The sequence below is a fragment of the Hyla sarda genome, chromosome 2 (assembly GCF_029499605.1).
Source record: "Hyla sarda isolate aHylSar1 chromosome 2, aHylSar1.hap1, whole genome shotgun sequence".
Taxonomy (NCBI): Eukaryota; Metazoa; Chordata; class Amphibia; order Anura; family Hylidae; genus Hyla; species Hyla sarda.
The window spans coordinates 105,817,863-105,839,101 of NC_079190.1; the positions used below are offsets into that span (position 1 = coordinate 105,817,863).

A 21,239-nucleotide genomic window follows, 5' to 3' on the forward strand; every position below is an offset into this window, starting at 1 on the left:
GGAAGGTTGCAGGGGCTCCATGCAAACCAAATGGCAAGACAACATAATGGAACAACCCATCAGGAGTGGCAAAGGCAGTTTTCTCTTTGGCCTCATTTGTCAGGGGAATTTGCCAGTATCCTTTGGTTAAGTCTAGAGTGGTTATATACCTGGCATTTCCAAGCCTGTCAATGAGCTCATCAACACGTGGCATTGGGTAAGCATCAAACTTAGATATGGAATTCAATTTCCGGAAGTCATTGCAAAACCTCCAGCTGCCATCTGGTTTGGGGATCAGAACTATGGGACTGGACCACTGGCTATGGGACTCTTCAATTACCCCTAGTTCCAACATTTTCCTCACCTCTTCAGAGATAACCCCTCTTCTGGCCTCTGGTATTCTGTAGGGTCGCAGCTTAACCTTTTTCCCTGGTTCTGTAATGATGTCATGTTTTATGGCAGAGGTGCGACCTGGGACCTCTGAGAAAAAATCCCTATTCTTAAAGAGGAACCCCTGAACTTCTACTTTTTGTGTCTTGGACAGGGAGTCTGGCACTGTTACCTCTGGCAACAGGGGCTTCCCAGAGCATCGCTGCTCTAGTGGGAAGGTGGTGTCGGCAGCAAGTGATAGTCGATCTTTCCATGGTTTTATAAGATTGACGTGGTATACTTGCTCCGGCTTCCTCTTACCTGGCTGACGGATTTTATAATTTACCTCATTTACTTTCTCTATCACCTCAAAGGGGCCTTGCCACTTAGCCAGGAATTTACTCTCTACTGTAGGGATTAGCACCAGAACCCGGTCACCTGGGGCAAAGGTACGTACTCGGGCACTGCGGTTATACACCCTTTGTTGTGCCCCCTGAGCCTGGGCCATATGTTCACGGACAATAGGCATCACCGCCGAAATACGGTCCTGCATTTGGGCCACATGTTCAATGACACTTTTATAGGGGGTAGCTTCTTCTTCCCAAGATTCTTTTGCTATATCTAGCAGACCCCTAGGGTGACGACCATATAGCAACTCAAATGGGGAGTAGCCCGTGGATGACTGAGGTACTTCACGGATGGCAAACATAAGGTAGGGGAGAAGAAAATCCCAGTTTTTCCCATCTTTGTCCACCACTTTCTTAAGCATGGCTTTTAGAGTTTTATTAAATCTTTCTACCAGTCCATCAGTCTGTGGATGGTAGACAGAGGTACGCAGCTGTTTCACTTTGAACAGTTTACATAACTCCTTCATGATGCGTGACATAAAGGGGGTACCCTGATCTGTTAGGATCTCTTTTGGTAGACCCACACGACTGAACACCTGTACCAACCCTGAAGCTATACCCTTGCGTAATACGTCATCCAAGGCCATAGCTAAAGAGTTGGTACAGGTGTTCAGTCGTGTGGGTCTACCAAAAGAGATCCTAACAGATCAGGGTACCCCCTTTATGTCACGCATCATGAAGGAGTTATGTAAACTGTTCAAAGTGAAACAGCTGCGTACCTCTGTCTACCATCCACAGACTGATGGACTGGTAGAAAGATTTAATAAAACTCTAAAAGCCATGCTTAAGAAAGTGGTGGACAAAGATGGGAAAAACTGGGATTTTCTTCTCCCCTACCTTATGTTTGCCATCCGTGAAGTACCTCAGTCATCCACGGGCTACTCCCCATTTGAGTTGCTATATGGTCGTCACCCTAGGGGTCTGCTAGATATAGCAAAAGAATCTTGGGAAGAAGAAGCTACCCCCTATAAAAGTGTCATTGAACATGTGGCCCAAATGCAGGACCGTATTTCGGCGGTGATGCCTATTGTCCGTGAACATATGGCCCAGGCTCAGGGGGCACAACAAAGGGTGTATAACCACAGTGCCCGAGTACGTACCTTTGCCCCAGGTGACCGGGTTCTGGTGCTAATCCCTACAGTAGAGAGTAAATTCCTGGCTAAGTGGCAAGGCCCCTTTGAGGTGATAGAGAAAGTAAATGAGGTAAATTATAAAATCCGTCAGCCAGGTAAGAGGAAGCCGGAGCAAGTATACCACGTCAATCTTATAAAACCATGGAAAGATCGACTATCACTTGCTGCCGACACCACCTTCCCACTAGAGCAGCGATGCTCTGGGAAGCCCCTGTTGCCAGAGGTAACAGTGCCAGACTCCCTGTCCAAGACACAAAAAGTAGAAGTTCAGGGGTTCCTCTTTAAGAATAGGGATTTTTTCTCAGAGGTCCCAGGTCGCACCTCTGCCATAAAACATGACATCATTACAGAACCAGGGAAAAAGGTTAAGCTGCGACCCTACAGAATACCAGAGGCCAGAAGAGGGGTTATCTCTGAAGAGGTGAGGAAAATGTTGGAACTAGGGGTAATTGAAGAGTCCCATAGCCAGTGGTCCAGTCCCATAGTTCTGATCCCCAAACCAGATGGCAGCTGGAGGTTTTGCAATGACTTCCGGAAATTGAATTCCATATCTAAGTTTGATGCTTACCCAATGCCACGTGTTGATGAGCTCATTGACAGGCTTGGAAATGCCAGGTATATAACCACTCTAGACTTAACCAAAGGATACTGGCAAATTCCCCTGACAAATGAGGCCAAAGAGAAAACTGCCTTTGCCACTCCTGATGGGTTGTTCCATTATGTTGTCTTGCCATTTGGTTTGCATGGAGCCCCTGCAACCTTCCAGAGGGTAATGGATAAGATATTAAGACCCCACAGACGGTACGCAGCAGCATATCTAGATGACATCGTCATTCAAAGTCCAGATTGGGAATCCCATCTACCTAGGGTGCAGGCAGTTATCAATTCACTGTGTGAGGCAGGCTTCACAGCCAATCCAAAAAAATGTGCCATTGGTCTTGAAGATGCTAAGTATCTAGGTTACACCATAGGCCGAGGCCTAGTAAAGCCCCAGTTAAACAAAATTGAAGCCATACAAAGTTGGCCTCAACCGGTAAACAAGAAGCAAGTCCGTGCCTTCTTGGGGATTACAGGCTATTACCGGCGGTTTATACCAAATTTTGCTTCCCTTGCAGCCCCATTAACAGACCTGACAAAAGGAAAAGACTCTGTTATGATCAAGTGGTCACAAGAGGCTGAAAGATCATTTCAGACTCTAAAAACTCTCCTGTGCGCTCAGCCGGTGCTGATAACCCCAGACTTTAAGAAAGGGTTTGTCCTACAGACAGATGCATCTGAGGTAGGACTGGGGGCAGTACTGTCACAGGTACGGGATGGAGAAGAACACCCCGTACTGTATCTGAGCAGAAAACTTAATGATCATGAGCAAAAATATGCAATTGTGGAAAAAGAGTGCCTTGCTATTAAATGGGCCCTGGAAGCACTCCGCTATTATTTGCTGGGCCGTCACTTTGAATTAGTCACAGATCATGCTCCCTTAAAATGGATGTGTGAGAATAAGGAAAAAAATAGGAGAGTAACAAGATGGTTCTTAGCCCTACAAGAGTACCAGTTTACGGTAAAGCACAGGCCAGGGACTGAAATGGGAAATGCAGATGCCTTGTCACGGGTACATTGTCTGACGTCCAGATGTGTTCCAGCCCCGGGTCTGAAACAGGGGGGAAGGATATGTGACAGAGTGTCTGGAGAAGTAGTGGACGGGGTCTATGTGTGCCCGAGGTTCCTCACTTATGTAATTTAAAGCAACCAGGGAAATGTTCAGCAGAGGTCTATGCAGACATCTCTGCAATTTGGGTTTGTATAAAACCTGTGTGTTTTTAGGGCCTGTGTTGCTGGAGTGGGGAGAGAAGGGTGGGCCCCCACTCCATCCGGACAGTCCGGGTTTTGGGCTGTCAGGTAATCACTCCTCAGGTGTGCTGGCCTGATATAAGGCTGAGAATTCAGACACATCTCTCTCTCAGCCTGGGAACAGGTTATCTGCATGGAGCCTGTGAGAGCACTACAAGTGGTATGGACTTTGCTATATTGTTTGGTGCCCGGTATTAGGCCGGCACTTGGTTAGTGAGGTTTCCTATTGTTAGTTAGAGCCGGACAGGCTTAGGATTTTGTTTTTTATATTTTATGTTCTGTACCTCAACCTGTCAATAAAACTGGCTGAGGTCAGTTAAACGAATCCCCTGCTGTTTGGACTGCAATTTCTACAGTGTTCCTGAAAAACTGTGCCTGTCTACCCAGGAGACGTTATCCCCGTTACCTAATCCCTTACACTATTAACACACACAATTGTACTGGCAATGTATTTTATTGTGCACATGTAGTAAACCTCTACAGTGCAGAGAGAAACTGAAAGTGGACCATTGAATTAAATTACTCAGAGAATCCTTTTTTTTTAGCAATCACTGCCCCCAACCTAAAGCTTCACATAAGATCTGTGATCAAAAAGGAGAATTGTGCTTTATTTCATCAATATTTCTAGGATGTCTTCAGGTCGTGCAACAGGATCTCAGTAATGTTAATGTCAGTACTCTAACTTTGCCATTCCAAAACACAAATCATCATTTTAACATTTTTTTTTACATTTTCTTGCGTACTTTGAGTTATTGGCTTGCTACATATACATATAGTTTTTTGGACTTCTTTGCAGGACATCAGGACTCGTATGGCAGCACAGATAACAAGCATTCTAACTCCACTTAGCAAATCAATGTGCAAGGACATTTACTGAAAAAAAAATACTGGTGTTGTACATACAATGCATTTGGAGAGTCTTCAGACACTTTCACTTTATGTTATGCTGTGTTTTGCTGAAATAAAAAAAATCAAGTTTTCCTCTATAATTCTACATTCAATTCCCCATAATTAGAAAACTGAATGCTAGAAACCTTTTTTTCTTTTAATTTGAAAAAGGAAAGCTAAAATCTTACGTTGACATAAGTATTCAAACCCTTTACTCAGTACTTAGTTGAAGCTTCTTTGGCTGTGATTGCAGCCTCCAGTTCCTGGGGATGATTTAGATTGTGAGCTCCATTGGGGACATTGACCAAACTGATTGATGACTATCTCTGTACAGTGCTTCAGACTATGTTTGAGCTGTTAACCACAGTGACCACTTAGCTTGTAACACACATGACGCATATGCACATGAGAATCATGATGCCATTTAGTGTCATTTACAGGGAAGCACCATGCCACAGATTTTCTATAGTGGTACTGATAAGTGTTGAAATTCAATGAAGAATGCACATTTTAATAAACAAATATGGATTCCTGAATATTTTCTTTGAAAGTGCTGTAGAGGGTTAGAAAAACAAAGCCAGAAGTGGATCCAGCATAAAGGGGTTGTAATGCTGACAACCCCTTTAACCCCTTCCCTCTTTGGCAATTTTTCATTTTTGCACTTTAGATTTTTCCTCCTCACCTTCTAAAAATCATAACACTTTAAATTTTCCAGCTAAAAATCCATATGAGGGCTTGTTCTTTGCGCCAACAATTTTACTTTGTAATACCATTAATAATTTCACCACAATATCTACTGCGAAACCCGCAGTGGCGCAAAATTAAATAAAAAATAGGTATTTTGTAATTATTAGCGGCTTCCGTTTCAACACAGTGCAGTTTTCAGTAAAAATTGCACCTAATATTTATTCTCTAGATCCATACGGTCGCAAGGATGCCCAATGTATATAGGTTTTGATTTTATTTTACTACCAAAAAAATTTATAACTACATGCACCAAAATTAATGCGTTGAAAAAATGCCCTCTTCTGACCCCTATAACGTTTTAATTTTTCCATATACAGGGCAGGATGAGGGCTAATTTTTTGCCCTGTGATCTGAAGTTTTTATTGGTACCATTTTTGTTTTGATCAGACTTTTTGATCACTTTTTATTAATTTTTTATTGTATAATAAGGGACCAAAAATGCTGGAAAAAAAAATTATGTGTACGCCATTGACCATAAGGTTTAATTAATTATATTTTTTTATAGTTCAGATACTTATGCTCGCAGCGATACCAGATATGTTTATTTTTATTTTTAAAAGGGAAAAGGGGGGTGATTCAAACTTTTTTTTGCAATGTTATAGCTCCCATAGGAGACTTTAAGATCGCACACACTGATCGATTACACTGATCACTATTATGCAATAGCTGAGTGCGTGTCATACCTCAGGAGCCACAAATGGATGTTAATGAAAGTCCATTTGTGGCAAGGTGTTAAAGTGTCCTTGTCATTAGTAAAAACTTTTTATATAATGTAGAAAATAACATTATATCTATATTTGTAATTTACATTGGTTGAAAATGTGTATATTTTTGTCCCTGCAGCTATTGCCTGTTTATCTTTGTAAAGAGACCAAATACAGGAAGTGTGGGGGCTCTGTGCAGTGAAGACAAGCAGGGCTCTGTACAATGAGGACAAGCAGGGCTCTGTACCCTGAGGACAAGCAGGGCTCTGTACCCTTAGGACAAGCAGGGCTCTGTACACTGAGGACAAGCAGGGCTCTGTACACTGAGGACAAGAAGGGCCCTGTACACCGAGGACAAGCAGGGCTCTGTGCACCGAGGACAAGCAGGGCTCTGTACACCGAGGACAAGCAAGGTTCTGTACACCAAGGACAAGCAGGGCTCTGTCCACTGAGGACAAGCAGGGCTCTGTCCACTGAGGACAAGCAGGGCTCTGTCCACTGAGGACAAGCAGGGCTCTGTACATGGAGGACAAGCAGGGCTCTGTACACGGAGGACAAGCAGGGCCCTGTACACGGAGGACAAGCAGGGCTCTGTACATTGAGGACAAGTAGGGCTCTGTACACTGAGGACAAGGGCTCTGTAGGACAAGTAGGGCTCTGTACACTGAGTACAAGCAGGGCTCTGTAGGACAAGCAGGGCTCTGTACACTGAGGACAAGCAGGGCTCATTACACTGAGGACAAGCAGGGCTCTGTACACTGAGGACAAGCAGGGCTCTGTACACTGAGGAAAAGCAGGGCTCTGTACACTGAGGACAAGCAGGGCTCTGTACACTGAGGACAAGAAGGGCCCTGTACAATGAGGACAAGCAGGGCTCTGTACACTGAGGACAAGCAGAGCTCTGTACATTGAGGACAAGTAGGGCTCTGTACACTGAGGACAAGCAGAGCTCTGTGCACCGAGGACAAGCAGGGCTCTGTGCACCGAGGACAAGCAGGGCTCTGTACAAAGAGGACAAGCAGGGCTCTGTATACTGAGGACAAGCACGGCTCTGTGCACCGAGGACAAGCAGGGCTCTGTGCACCGAGGACAAGCAGGGCTCTGTACACCGAGGACAAGCAGGGCTCTGTACACCGAGGACAAGCAGGGCTCTGTCCACTGAGGACAAGCAGGGCTCTGTACACTGAGGACAAGCAGGGCTCTGAGCACCGAGGACAAGCAGGGCTCTGTACACCGAGGACAAGCAGGGCTCTGAGCACTGAGGACAAGCGGGGCTCTGTACAATGAGGACAAGCGGGGCTCTGTGCACTGAGGACAAGCGGGGCTCTGTACACTGAGGACAAGCAGGGCTCTGTGCACTGAGGACAATCAGGGCTCTGTACACTGAGGACAATCAGGGCTCTGTGCACTGAGGACAATCAGGGCTCTGTGCACTGAGGACAATCAGGGCTCTGTGCACTGAGGACGAGCAGGGCTCTGTGCACTGAGGACAAGCAGGGCTGTGTAGGACAAGTAGGGCTCTGTACACTGAGAACAAGCAGGGCTCTGTACACTGAGGACAAGCAGGGCTCTGTACACTGAGGACAAGCAGGGCTCTGTACACTGAGGACAAGCAGGGCTCTGTACACTGAGGACAAGCAGGGCTCTGTGACATGAATCAGTGTCAGTTCAAACTATCCATCGACATTTAAATTAAATGAAACGCTATGGCAGGAGACCCAGGAGGACCCCTCGCTGCTGACACAGAGACATAAAAAAGCAGGACAGATGAGACCAAGATAGAGCTTTATGGTAAAACACATCATTCTACTATTTACCGAAAACGGAATGAGGCCTACAAAGAAAAGAACACAGTACCTACAGTGAAATATGGTGGAGGTTCAATTATGTTTTGGGGTTGTTTTGTGGCCTCTGGCACTGGGTGCCTTGAATGTGTGCAAGGCATCATGAAATCTGAGGATTACTAACGAATTTTGGGTCGCACTGTACAGCCCAGTGTCAGAAAGCTGGGTTTGCGTCCGAGATCTTGGGTCTTCCAGCAGGACAATGACCCCAAACATACGTCAAAAAACTCCCTGAAATGGATGGCAACAAAGCGCTGGAGAGTTCTGAAGTGGCCAGCACTGAGTCCAGATCTAAATCCCATTGAACAACTGTGGAGAGATCTTAAAATTGTAGTTGGGAAAAGGCACCCTTCCAATAAGAGAGACCTGGAGCAGTTGCAAAGGAAGAGTGATCCAACATTCCGGCTGAGAGGTGTAAGAAGCTTATTGATGGTTATAGGAAGCGACTGATTTCAGTTATTTTTTCCAAAGGGTGTGCAACCAAATATTAAGTTAAGAGTGTCAATCATTGTGTCCAGCCCATTTTTGGAGTTTGATGTGACATTATGTCAAATTAGCTTTTTCCCTCCTTTTTTGGTTTAGTTCCAATACACACAAAAGGAATAAACATGTGTAGAGCAAAACATGTGTTACTGCAATCCTTTTCTATGAGAAATACTCCATTTATTTGAAAAAGTTCAGGGGTGCCAACTAGTTCGGAGTAGCCATATTAGTCCAGTGAAATGCTTATGACTTGATAAAGGGAGGAATCCGAAAGCTTGTCTCTACATAATCTTGTTAGTCCAATAAAAAAGGTATTACAAGATACTGCAACTACCGATGATTTTGCTTTATATATATATATATATATATATATATATATATATATATATTTTTTATAACCAAAACATTCCCTTTAGCTAAAAGATGTCTGAACCTTACAAAGACTGCGCTCACTGAAATAAAAGACAGGAAGACATCCTGGAGAAGGTCATCAGAGGTCAAAACCTGCATTTCAAGTTATTTGTTGGAATAGTTGAAAATACAAAATATTTTACCTTAAAACGACTGTTCAGGTTGTGTCTGGTCAGAAGTTCAAAAACAATGGTCTTCAAAGCATGATCTTCACTCACTCTGTTCAACACAAACACATCGAAGTCCCAGAGATCCAAATGCTATAAAAAAGGAATGAAACAGGAATGAAGCAACCCACAATATACGATTTTCCCTTTATGAGTCAGTGACTGCACAGAGCTAGATCAGGGGTGGGATTCAAATTTATAACAACAGGATACCTATTTAGCGCTACAGACGCCTGCCGTGTAACATGTAGGGAAAAATTATTTCGGCTATAATAATATAATATAATGTATATTACACCTATTGCCAATTGCCAGAAGATTTTACCATGTAAAACCACAACTCCCAGTTGGATCTGAGCAGTGCTAAGGGTATTCTGGGAGTTGTTCCACTAATCTTAACTAAGGGAGCACATTGACATTTGGTTCCAAGTTCTCTTTGGGATGTGGGAGTATCAGGGCATAAATTAGGGGGGGGGGGGGTAATTGCCCTCTGCAGAAACAGTATAGTGCATACAAAAATATTAAAGTGAATAACGTAGGGAGCTATTAATACTGTTGCCTCCAGAACGCATATAAACTGCCCCTTTCATGTCTACCAGTGTCCTAAATCAACAAACCCTTGAAGCGTCACTAAACTAAAGACTTCCCTAAAAGTATCAAATGTATTAACTTCAATAAGAAGTGTTTTTAACTATAAAAAGTGTATAAATTATACACACAACTGGTGGTCAAACTAATGTTAAAACCACAATCACTAGCGATAGGAGGTCCCAGTTAAACCTAGTGGTTTTAACATTACAAAAACCATGGCACAAAAATTTATAGCAGATCCACCCACAAATCCATGAGGAAATTCTGCCAGGAATGCTTGTGGAATCAGCCAGTACAGCTGGTTAGTGCAGGGGGAGCTATCTGACAGTTTTCCTTTAAAAGGGTACTCCATTGGAAAACATATATATATATATATATATATATATATATATATATATATATATATATATATATTTTTTTTTTTTTTTTTAATTTTTTATTTTTATTTTTTTTTTTATATTTTTTTTAATAAAATGGTGCCAGAAAGTTAAACAGATTAGTTAATTACTGCTATTTAAAAACCTTAATCCTTCCAGTTGCTCTATGTGCCACAGGAAGTTGTATTTCCTTCTGGAATTCTTTTCAGTCTGCTCTCTGCTGACATCTCTGTCCATGTAGGGAACTGTCCAGAATACAAGCAAATCACCATAGCAAACATCCTTGCTCTGGACAGTTGGACATGGACAGAGGTGTCAGCAGAGAGCACTGTGGTCTGACTGAAAATAACTCCAGAAAGAAATGCAACTTCCTCTGGAGCATAAAGCAGCTGATAAGTACTGGAAGGATTACGATTTTTAAATAGAAGTAATTTATAAATCTGTACCAGTTGAATTTTTGAGTACTCCTTTAATGATGACCACTGACCTGTTAGATCCAACAACAAGAAAAGAAACATCCACACAAGATACTTTCAAAGACCACTGACAATAATGCATGAACACTTCTGTTCAGATGAAAATATGTCACTTTTATTGGTGGTTCATTTTGCAGTTGAAGAAAATGTAATGTTAAAGGCTATAGACACCCGTGCATACATTTTAATTTCACTGTATGTATTTTACTAACCCTTAAGTGACCAAGATAACTTTCATTTTTGCATTCATGTTCTTTCCGGTCCGGGCATGATGGAAGTTGAAGTTTTGCAAAATCTGGAGGGCCACAGTTTCAAACCCCTGATCTAAAGGCTTAAATTGCCTCAGTGAAGCTTAATCTTGGCAACTTCAGGCGAGTATCCTAAGTCCGTTCCATATTTAGTGATTATATTGGGCTAATCTAAGATGCTGTCCATGCCCCCTCAAAGAAAGTAGGGTAATCTTGCATAAAAGGGTCATGGCCACCATGCATGACAAAGGCGCTACAATATATGCTAGTGTAAAAAGCTAGTGTATATTGCATCTGAAATCTATGCAGTATTTTCCGAACACAGGGAATAAACAGACTGCTGCGGGTCGCTGAAGGGTTAACACTTGTGTCTGCAATGCATAGAAACAATTGTGCAGATGTGCATGTGGAACAAACTTTCTGAGGTTCCTCTAGATTCAGTATCACCACTTTAACATTAATGCTTATGAAGAAATATAAAATCTCATCCCTTCCCCAATATCGCGCCACACCCCTACCCCTTAATTCCCTGGTTGAACTTGATGGACATATGTCTTTTTTCGACCGTACTAACTATGTAACTATGTAAAGTGACAACAAATAACATATTGACTTTAATCCCAGGTTATTGCGTTCTTCGGTAAGCATTTATAACATGTCATTTATAATTTACCTTTAAGCTGTTAACCACAGCTGCAGAGTAGTTCGGCCCAACGGCTGTATATGTTCTTCGGAACATTCTGCACACACATAAAAATATACTTATGGTAAACATGTTTGTGAGCTATATCTGTTTAGTTAAGAAATGTAAAAAAAATCACAACTAAATTGGAATATTTGTAGTTTCAGAACATTAAAACACCATACAAATAAGGCTATGTTATCATGTGGGTCAGGGGACCCTTTTTCAGCATTCAATATCAGTTTTGAAATCTCTGTCAAAGGGACAGGACCCTAACAGACCATTGGGGTCTATTGGTTCCATAGAATGTTTATAGCGTGTGTCTGGTATCCATACACTGACTCTGGCACAGCTTGGTGACTTTCATTTTAGGCTGCATTCACACCTTGTTTTTTTACATACGGGTGCCGGATCCGGTTGGGGGAGGGGGAATCCGGGTGCTCCCGTACCCCAGTCGGATCCGCCCTTGACTCCATATACTTTAATGAGCTGACCGGAGTCAAACGGTGACTCCGGTCGGCTCAGTTTTGACCCGTATCCGGTTTTGGACCGGACCTAAAACCGTAGTATACTACGGTTTTAGGTCCGGTTAGGAAACCGCATACGGGTCAAAACTGAGCCGACCGGAGTCACCGTTTGACTCCGGTCAGCTCATTCAAGTAAATGGAGTCACGGGCTGATCCGGCTGGGGTACGGGAGCTCCCGGTTTCCCCTCCCCCAGCCGGATTCGGCACCCGTATGTAAAAAACAAGGTGTGAATGCAGCCTTAACTGGGGCCAGTTGAAGCATACACTGCGAAATGGCACCGTAGCCCAGAACTACATCCCCCCTGTCTATCGTCCACCCTGTCCTACACTGTTTGTATCCTTCATGTGTTCTTGAATAAAGAAGTGGTGAAGAAAACGCAGATGGTGAGTTGCCCTGGTTATTTTCTACATTGTTGAGAGTTAAACATTGGACTGTCTATTATACAGAGAGCACCACCAGGCGTGGATCAGCTAGCAGAGGTACTATCACGTTGACACTATACAGAAAGCAGCAGTGCCGAGTGTGTTCTAATCTCTATTAGTGGAAGACTTTCATTTTAAGCCTTCTGTTCATCATTATTAATATATATATATATATATATATATATATATATATATATATATATATGTATGTATAGACAAAAGATAGAGTAGAACATCACTTCACAAATCAGCTGTACAGGTGCAAGCGGCAGTAGCCCAGGTCAAGGGCTTCCAACTAATGCCAAAAACAAGTAGGTTGCTGCAGAACACTTATGTAAAGAAAAAGTAGCTTTTATTCCATCAAAACAATGTGTAAAATGCAACATTTCAGCTGCCCCTGCAGCCTTTTTCAAGCATCAGTACAAGTCACTAAACTCATGGTATATAACATGTGAAACTCAATACATAATTAGTTACAATCAATCAAACAATTGTGCATAAAAATACATACAACCTGAACAGTTCATAAAAGTGCAATAAGAAGAGAGCATACAGTACTATAAAGTGCAGAGTTAAGGATACTGATCCAGGATACCAAATCGTACAGTATCATCAATGTCAAATGTTATAAAATCTAAAATATGCTCAATGACAGTGCAGGTGCAACTAATAATATCAATGACGATCAGCAGCGGGTGGCTACGATTGCACTTACCCATGTAAACAAATGCCACGTGTGTTGCATCCATATTGTAAGTTCCGTATGTCGGCGTGTATTCGCATGTGCCTGCTGCGCATGTTAATGACATCACAGCACACGGTGACCTGACACAACATGCCAGTCATGTGATCTGGTACGTCACCAAAGTGTCTCAAGCCTTCTCAATTGGTCAATTGATACCACAGTGGCCATATTTAAGGTGGGAAACCCAGAGATTCCCAAGGAAGTATAGTGAACAGAGCAAAAGGGAAAGAGGAAAAGAAAAAACAGGGAAAGGATGACTGAATATTTGAAAAACAAAAAAGGATGGGAGAAAATAATGTATATAATAAAAATATAGAAAAATTATTAACCACAGAAAAATAACAAAGAAATAACATATGCAACATATGGGCAACATATGCACAAACTTTTGAATCATCTTAAATATGGATAATGTAATTACTCCAACTCCCTACTCACATATGCTGCAATAGACAACTATCATGGAGCAATCTTTACCCCCATCCTGATATCTTGTCATGGTAGGACCCCAGACCCCACAGTGTAATGCCTAGAGTTGCTTCTGGTCACTCTACCAGGTTAGGGAACACCATAATCCAAGCATGCATAATTACTATCAAGTGGGGCTGCTCACCACGTATCTCTCCTCATGCATACAAGGGAGGCAGAATTATTGAGTTGGCATTAATCATACTAAGGGAACTGCAATTGCAGCATGAAAAATATACTAAGATAAAATAATAAATTAAACAAAAAATGTATTTCAATGCAAGAAAAGAAAAACAAAAAATATTCAAGAAAGAGACTTTTATTATATGCATCAAAGAAAAAAGGAACAGAAATAAATGAAATATCTGGGTAAACAAATGGAAAAGAGGTTATCAATAACCATGGGAAATGCATCTTGGTTGGTACTCATCATCTATCCCCTGTGAACAATAGATACATTTACTTTATGTGCATCAACTAAACAAACATGATACAGAGAAAATGAAGTGCAACCATGTACACCATCGCCCATCTGAAAGAAAGAAGAAAAATACAATGTCAAAACTTCACAAATATACTATCATATCTGGGGGACATAAAACACATGATAATTGTATACCTTCAGACTGTATAAATTTGTGGTGTTACCATGAAATCCACGTTCAACCCTTTTGGTTGCAAAGTCTGAAGCTCGTATATCCATTTCAATTTGAGGCGTCTTAGTTTGCTGTTCCTATCACTACCACGTTTAAGTGGTGGGACTTGATCTAGAAAAGTGAACTTCAAATCTCTCTCATTGGCCCTCATTTACTCTTCTAAACCAGACTTGTTTTGTCGGGTTATTTTGGCGCATCTTTGTCTGCGACATGTCGCAGACATCTTGCGCCAGTCTGCGACAAGATGCAACATTTTTTCCCGACGGACCCGATGTGGATTCTCCCAAACCCGAAAAAGGGGTGTGACCCGACATTTCTGAGCTTTCCCACCCGAATTTGTTGAATTGTTGTGGATTTTTTCCCGACAACTCAGAGGAGTTGGAAACCAAAACCAACAAAACCCACGTGCGACAAACAGGATGCGACATAATAATAAATACCAGGGGAAAAAAGCAGTCGGGTAAGAAAGCAACATAGACTTACAACCCGATTTTCTAAGTAAATGAGGGCCATTATGTTTTGCCTCCACAAAGTGTCTAGACACTGGGAGGTCTAGTTTGCCCTTGCGGATAGAGTACTGACGTTGGCATCCCTTGTGGTTTCTCCCACATTTATGAGATGGCATGGGCACGTCAAGGAATAGACTACATGCCTATGCACAGTACTGCAGGCCATATCTCCAGAAGCATATAGATACTCTAGAGAGAGTTCAGAGAAGAGCTACTAAACTAGTACATGGATTGCAGAATAAACCTTACCAGGAAAGATTAAAGGACCTTAACATGTATAGAAGAAAGAAGAGACAAATGTGATATGATAGAGACTTTTAAATACATAAAGGGAATCAACATGGTAAAGAGCCTATTTAAAAGAAGAAAAACTACCACAAGAGGACATAGTTTTAAATTAGAGGGGCACAGGTTTAAAAGTAATATCAGGAAGTATTACCTTTACGGAGAGAGTAGTGGATGCATGGAATAGCCTTCCTGCAGAAGTGGTCGCTGCAAATACAGTTGTGGTGGCTGGATTATGTGGCAAGCCTTGTGGGGGTGTAGGGTAGTTGGTGTGTCGTTGTGCAGGATAATTAAGGGCACTGTTAACCCTTGTCACTCGTGACGCCAGGGTGAGGGTTAAATACTGTGTTTCTTGATAGGCCTATTGCCACCTTTCCCAAAAGCAATAGGTGAATGCAGAAATAAAGGATTGTCCACATCCGCTGTTAACTGAAAACTTGCAGGAACTTTTACTGAGGAGTTTCTGTGCATGAAGTAACAGTAACAGTCCAGATAACAGAGTTTGTTTACATCAGGCTTGAGCAGCGATTGACAGCGATTGACATATAAGCCCAATTTGGCTTGTGAAGGATTGTATAGCAGAGATCCGCTGGATTTAGGGGAATATTGAGGTCCAGTGATCCTGCGATGAGTAGCGGGGAATTGCTTAGTATATCCGCTATGCTATAGGCCTAGGCCGCAAGGCTTTGGCCTAGTAATTAGTCTTGTAAGCTGCAGAGGCCCTACCTCTTCCAGAGTCAGCAACCCAAGAGAGGGATCAAGAGAGGGCCGGCCGTTTTGGATTGGCCCGTAACGACTGTCACTCACCGTTACAGTGCATTGTGGGTGAATAGGTCACGGGAACCTCCAAAGCTCCTGTAGCAAAACCATAGAGTTTCTAACCTGGTCATGTGACCCACAGGTCCTGCTATGCTCCGAACAGGTAGATAACTAAATATATACATTTTATACTTATAATTATATAAATACTAAATAAAACTGCTATATACTTATTGACTAAGTGAGAGGTGACAAGGGGAGATCTACAAAAGAGGGACCCCGACATCCTAGGGACTCTGGCTCGGGGGACCTCTTACACAGGTATCGTATATAATATGGTACCGGGACACCACACAGTGAAGGAGTTTAAACATGCATGTGATAAGCATAAGGCTATCCTTCATATAGATAGGGCCAGGGACTATTGATAGGATTCAGATTGGGCAGACTAGATGGGCCAATTATTCTTATCTGCCGACAAATTCTATGTTTCTACATGACTGGATGTACATGTCAGGTAGTGTTTAAATCGGTATTCCTTTCCTGTTGTGGGGTGTACAAATATCCATGCATAATAGTTTCTCTGGACGGATTTCAGGGGTACTTAACAAACACTGGAGACTCCTGAGCACTAGCTCTCCCCAGATCCCAATTGTGTTCCTACAGAAGACCCCACAATTTAAAAAAACAACTGGTTAAGCCGGATGTGTCGTTGAAGAGTAATCCACAAAATTATTTGACGGTGAAAAACAAGGGGTCATACCCCTGCCGACAATGTATAAACTCTTCGTACATGATTAAGGGCCCGGTTTTTGTACACCCCACAACAGGAAAGGAATACCTACTTAAATATTACCTGACATGTACATCCAGTCATGTAGTCTATGCCTTGATGTGCCCATGCCATCTCATGTATGTGGAAAAAACCACATGGGACACCAAGACTAGACTGAACCAATGTCAGTACTCTATCCGCAAGGGCAAACTAGATCTCCCACTGTCTAGACACTTTGTGGAGGCAAAACAAAATGAGAGAAATTTGAAGTCCACTCTGTAAGATCAAGTCCCACCACTTAAATGTGGTAGTGATAGGAACAGCAAACTAAGACGTCTCGAATTGAAATGGATATTCGAGCTTCAGACTTTGCAACCGAAAGGGTTGAACGTGGATTTCACGGTAACACCCCAAATTTATACAGCCTGAAGGTATACAATTATCATGTGTTTTATGTCCCCCAGATATGATAGTATATTTGTGACCTTTTACAAGTTGTTTTGACATTGTATTTTTCTTCTTTTTTTCAGATGGGCGATGGTGTACATGGTTGCACTTCGTTTTCTCTGTATCATGTTTCTTTAATTGATACACATAAAGTAAATGTATCTATTGTTCACGGGGGATAGATGATGAGTACCAACCAAGATGCACATTTCCCATGGTTATTGATAACCTCTTTTCCATCTGTTTACCCAGATATTTCATTTATTTCTGTTCCTTTTTTTTCTTTGATGCGTTTAATAAAAATCTCTTTCTTGAATATTTTTTGGTTTTCTTTTCTTGCATTGACTAATTAAATTTTTTTTATTTAATTTACTATTTTTCCTTAGTACATTTTTTGTGCCGCATTTAGAGTTTCCTTAGTATGATTAATGCCAACTCAATAATTCTCGCTCCCTAGTATGCATGAGGATAGATACGTGATGAGCAGCCCCACTTGACAGTAATTATGCATGTTTGGATTATTGTGTTCCGAAACCGGATGAGTGACCAGAAGCAACTCTAGGCCTTCTCTCCAGAAAACCAACAGATGGACATGGTGGGCATGACACTGTGGGGTTGGGGGTTCTACCATGACAAGATATCAGGATGGGGGTAAAGATTGCTCCATGATAGTTGTCTATTGCAGCATATGTGAATAGGGAGTTGGAGTAATTACATTATCCATATTTAAGATGGTTCAAAAGTTTGGGCATATGTTGCCCCTTAAATTGCTCTTATTATTATTATTGCCTCTAGAGATCTCTTTTATTTTTCTGTGGTTAATACTTTTTATTATATTTTTATTATATAAATGTTTTTTCTCCCATCCTTTTTTTTTTTTTTTCAAATATTCTGAGTCATCCGTTCCCTGTTTTTTCTTTTCCTCTTTCCCTTTTGCTCTGTTCACTATACTTCCTTGGGAATCTCTGGGTTTCCCACCTTAAATATGGCCACTGTGGTATCAATTGACCCATTGAGCATGCGCGAGACACTTTGGTGATGTACTGGATCACATGACTGGCATGCTGTGTCAGGTCACCGTGATGTCATGCACACAGATTGGTCCATCATCTATCACCTTTGCTGTGATGTCATTAACATGCGCAACAGACACAAGCAAATACACGCCGACATACGGAACTTACAATATAGATGAAACACATGTGGCAATTGTTTACATGGGTAAGTGCAAGCGTAGCCACCCGCCGCTGATCGTCATTGATATTATTAATTGCACCTGCACTGTCATTGAGCATATTTTAGATTTTATAACATTTATCATTGATGATACTGTACGATTTGGTCTCCTGGATCAGTATCCTTAACTCTTCACTTTATAGTATGTTCTCTTCTTATTACACTTTTATGAACTGTTCACGTGTTATGTATTTTTATGCACAAGTGTTTGATTGATTGTAACTAATTATGTATTAAGTTTCACATGTTATATACCATGAGTTTAGTCACTTGTACTGATGCTTGAAAAAGGCTGCATGGGCAGCTGAAACGTTGTATTTTACAAATTTTTTTGATGGAATAAAAGCCACTTTTTCTTCACCATAAATGTGCTGGAGCAATCTACTTGTTTTTGGGAATATATATATATATATATATATATATATATATATATACACACACACATTATATTTTTATCAGGTATTTGCGCATGCGGCAATTCCAAATATTTTTACATTTATTTATATGTACTTTTTTTTATATGTAAAATGGAAAAGAGTGGTGATTACATTTTTATTGGGGGAGGGACTTTTTTTTTTTTAAACTTTGCTGAAAGTCAATGCACCGCGTAGCACAGGTCCTTGAGTAGAAAGCCTCCAGCAGCTCTGGCCCAGATCTCTGAGTCACCTTGTTTGTGAAAATGTACACAGCCAAAGGAATAGCTTCAAGAATTGTTCCATGTGAGTTTGTCTTGAGTGTTTGTATGTTATTGTTCTATGCACTTTCAGAGTTGGTAGGAAAGAAAAAATGCTAAGTAGGTGTAAAAATCTACGACACTTAAACCTAATGCAAGTGGTCAACATTAGAGGCACCAACCACACAGTGTTTTCTCTCTCAGGAAGGAACTTTTTGCACTTTCTACAAATTTGCACTACTTTTAGGAACTTTGTTTTGCACTGGTGAAGAACTGTGCCTAAGTCTTGTCTCATGAACTGTTTGAACTGAAGAAATAATAATGTTATAATATTTTTTTACCCTCATCAATCTCCAGCTTCCAGCTGCAGGACTGGGCGCCAAGGACGGCTGTTCTTAAGAGGGGGAGTTTGTGGTGTCCCAGCCCCAAAGGCTGTCCTGTGGGCTAAAGATTGCCTTGACCATCCCTGCTGTCTCTTTGTTAGGCCACTGCTCCCTATTCTGAACTGTTGTAATGTAATATATTGTTATGTTATGCTATGCCTTAATGATGCACTGTACCTTTAAGAGATTGTGTGACCCTGACAACCCAGTGGGGGACCCCAAAACCTAGCTCCTATGTAGTATGAGAGGGAAGAGCTGTTGAGTTAAGAATTAGGAGTTTGGAGAGTGGAGTGCAGGTAATGTGAGGAAAAGCTTAGGAAGAATAAAATCTCAAAATTCTACAGCCATTCCAATCTCAAGAAGGCCCTGGAGAACAGGTGAATATCAAAGCCTGGTGGTAAGCAAAGTTACTGGGTAAACTCACATCTTTAGTCTGTCAAGTAAAATTTCTCAAGTTAGCGTGGGCTGCTAATAATCTGAAAGTTGCAGCAATAGCACCTACAACTCCTAGCAAGGCGACAGGTTGCCCAGTTTACCCTCTGCACAACTCTCTGCACTATTGCACTATCCCTCTGCACTAATGTCAAGGATTCAATCATTTCAGCAACAATAAAGTTATGGCCCAGAGGAAGCTATCTCCGCCTAGGACCATGGAGGTTAACGGTGCCCTGGAATCACAAACTTTATCTTACACCCTACGATCAATCATTCATATCACCATTAGTGGCACCACAGCCTTGTTTTTGGCATCACAAACTGTGTGTTATAGCATCCACACCGTAGGCACCACAATTAACATTTTACTGATCAGTGAAATTTGCGATCCATACCCAGGCATCGCAGCAGAGTGGCACAGAGGAGGTATGGAAACCTCCAGCCGCCAACTTAACTTGCCATTGGACTCCCGCTGAGTCACACAAAGTCCTGCAGATAATTTAGAATAAAAGGGTTAATGGCGGAAATCTACATGATATCTGAAGTCCACCATTAGCGGAGGGTCCCTGGCTGTCTTTTCCAGCTGTACAAAGTATTTCACTGTGTTTAAATGGGGTTCAGGAAAAAAAAGTTTTTTAAAAAGAAACTACATTTTTTTATATCCCATGTTTAAATATTGCATACAGCACATACTAAGAATAAATGCACATGCTAAATGGTTACGTATTGTTAAATTTCCAGAGGCACAATACCTTTCTACGAAAATCCCTGCTTGTACAGCATGTACAATGCTACGGAATCTGGGCTTTTCCTCAGACCGTCGACCGGTTGATCGTGTCTGCTGTGTGAATGTAGAAGCCAACCAGTCTCTGACCTCAGAGGGAACACAATCTGAACGGATTTCTTGCAGTTCATCTTCTGTGTCGAGAATTTGCCTGTAAATAGAGAATATAACAGTCAGTACTATAAAAACAAGCACAAATCAGATTGAAAGATTTTATTCATCTCTGTAAAAATCTATTTGTTTTAATAACTCCTAGGACAAGAAGAAACTGTGACTCATATGTCCTACTTTCGTGCAACAGTATCAAGGACTGCCAAGTTTAAGACTGGAACTAATCCGTTTTGTGCAACTTTTCTGAAATTCCCTACTTTTTTTTTTCATTTTTTTTTCACTCCACGGAAAAAAATGTCACTTTCTGTTGACTTGTGATGTCGTTCAACTGTTCTATATAACACAAAGCCAGCAGCTAATGTTTCACAGGTGCATTATACAGTACTTCCCCAACTACACCACTCAATGCATTCTTATAGAACCCAACCACTCTGACTGCTCATGCCAGGCTACGAAAACAGCAGAAGTCACTTCAGACTTTACATTTTTAGGCAATGAAAGGATAGTTTTACTAATATAGAATAATTTTAGTTAAAGGGGTACTCCGCCCCTAGACATCTTATCCCCTATTCAAAGGATCTTCCTGCTGCACCCAGCGTTCGCTTAGAGCGTCGGATGCAGCGCTGGACGCTCATTACGTCACGGCCACGCTCTGCTCACGATATCACG

General features: G+C 41.7%; 1 protein-coding gene across 4 annotated transcripts in view; it reads right to left on the reverse strand.

Moving 5' to 3' along the window:
- The window catches only part of PDE1B (phosphodiesterase 1B), a 390,572-nt gene that overhangs the window by 69,815 nt on the left and 299,518 nt on the right, over positions 1 to 21,239 (reverse strand). For all 4 annotated transcript variants that reach the window (XM_056562777.1, XM_056562774.1, XM_056562773.1 and 1 more), the window contains exons 4-6: positions 20,428 to 20,610; positions 11,346 to 11,412; positions 8,957 to 9,073 (exon numbers count right to left, since the gene is read on the reverse strand). In XM_056562777.1, coding sequence (XP_056418752.1) covers positions 8,957 to 9,073; positions 11,346 to 11,412; positions 20,428 to 20,610 — 367 coding nt within the window. The remainder of the gene's footprint in view (positions 1 to 8,956; positions 9,074 to 11,345; positions 11,413 to 20,427; positions 20,611 to 21,239) is intronic.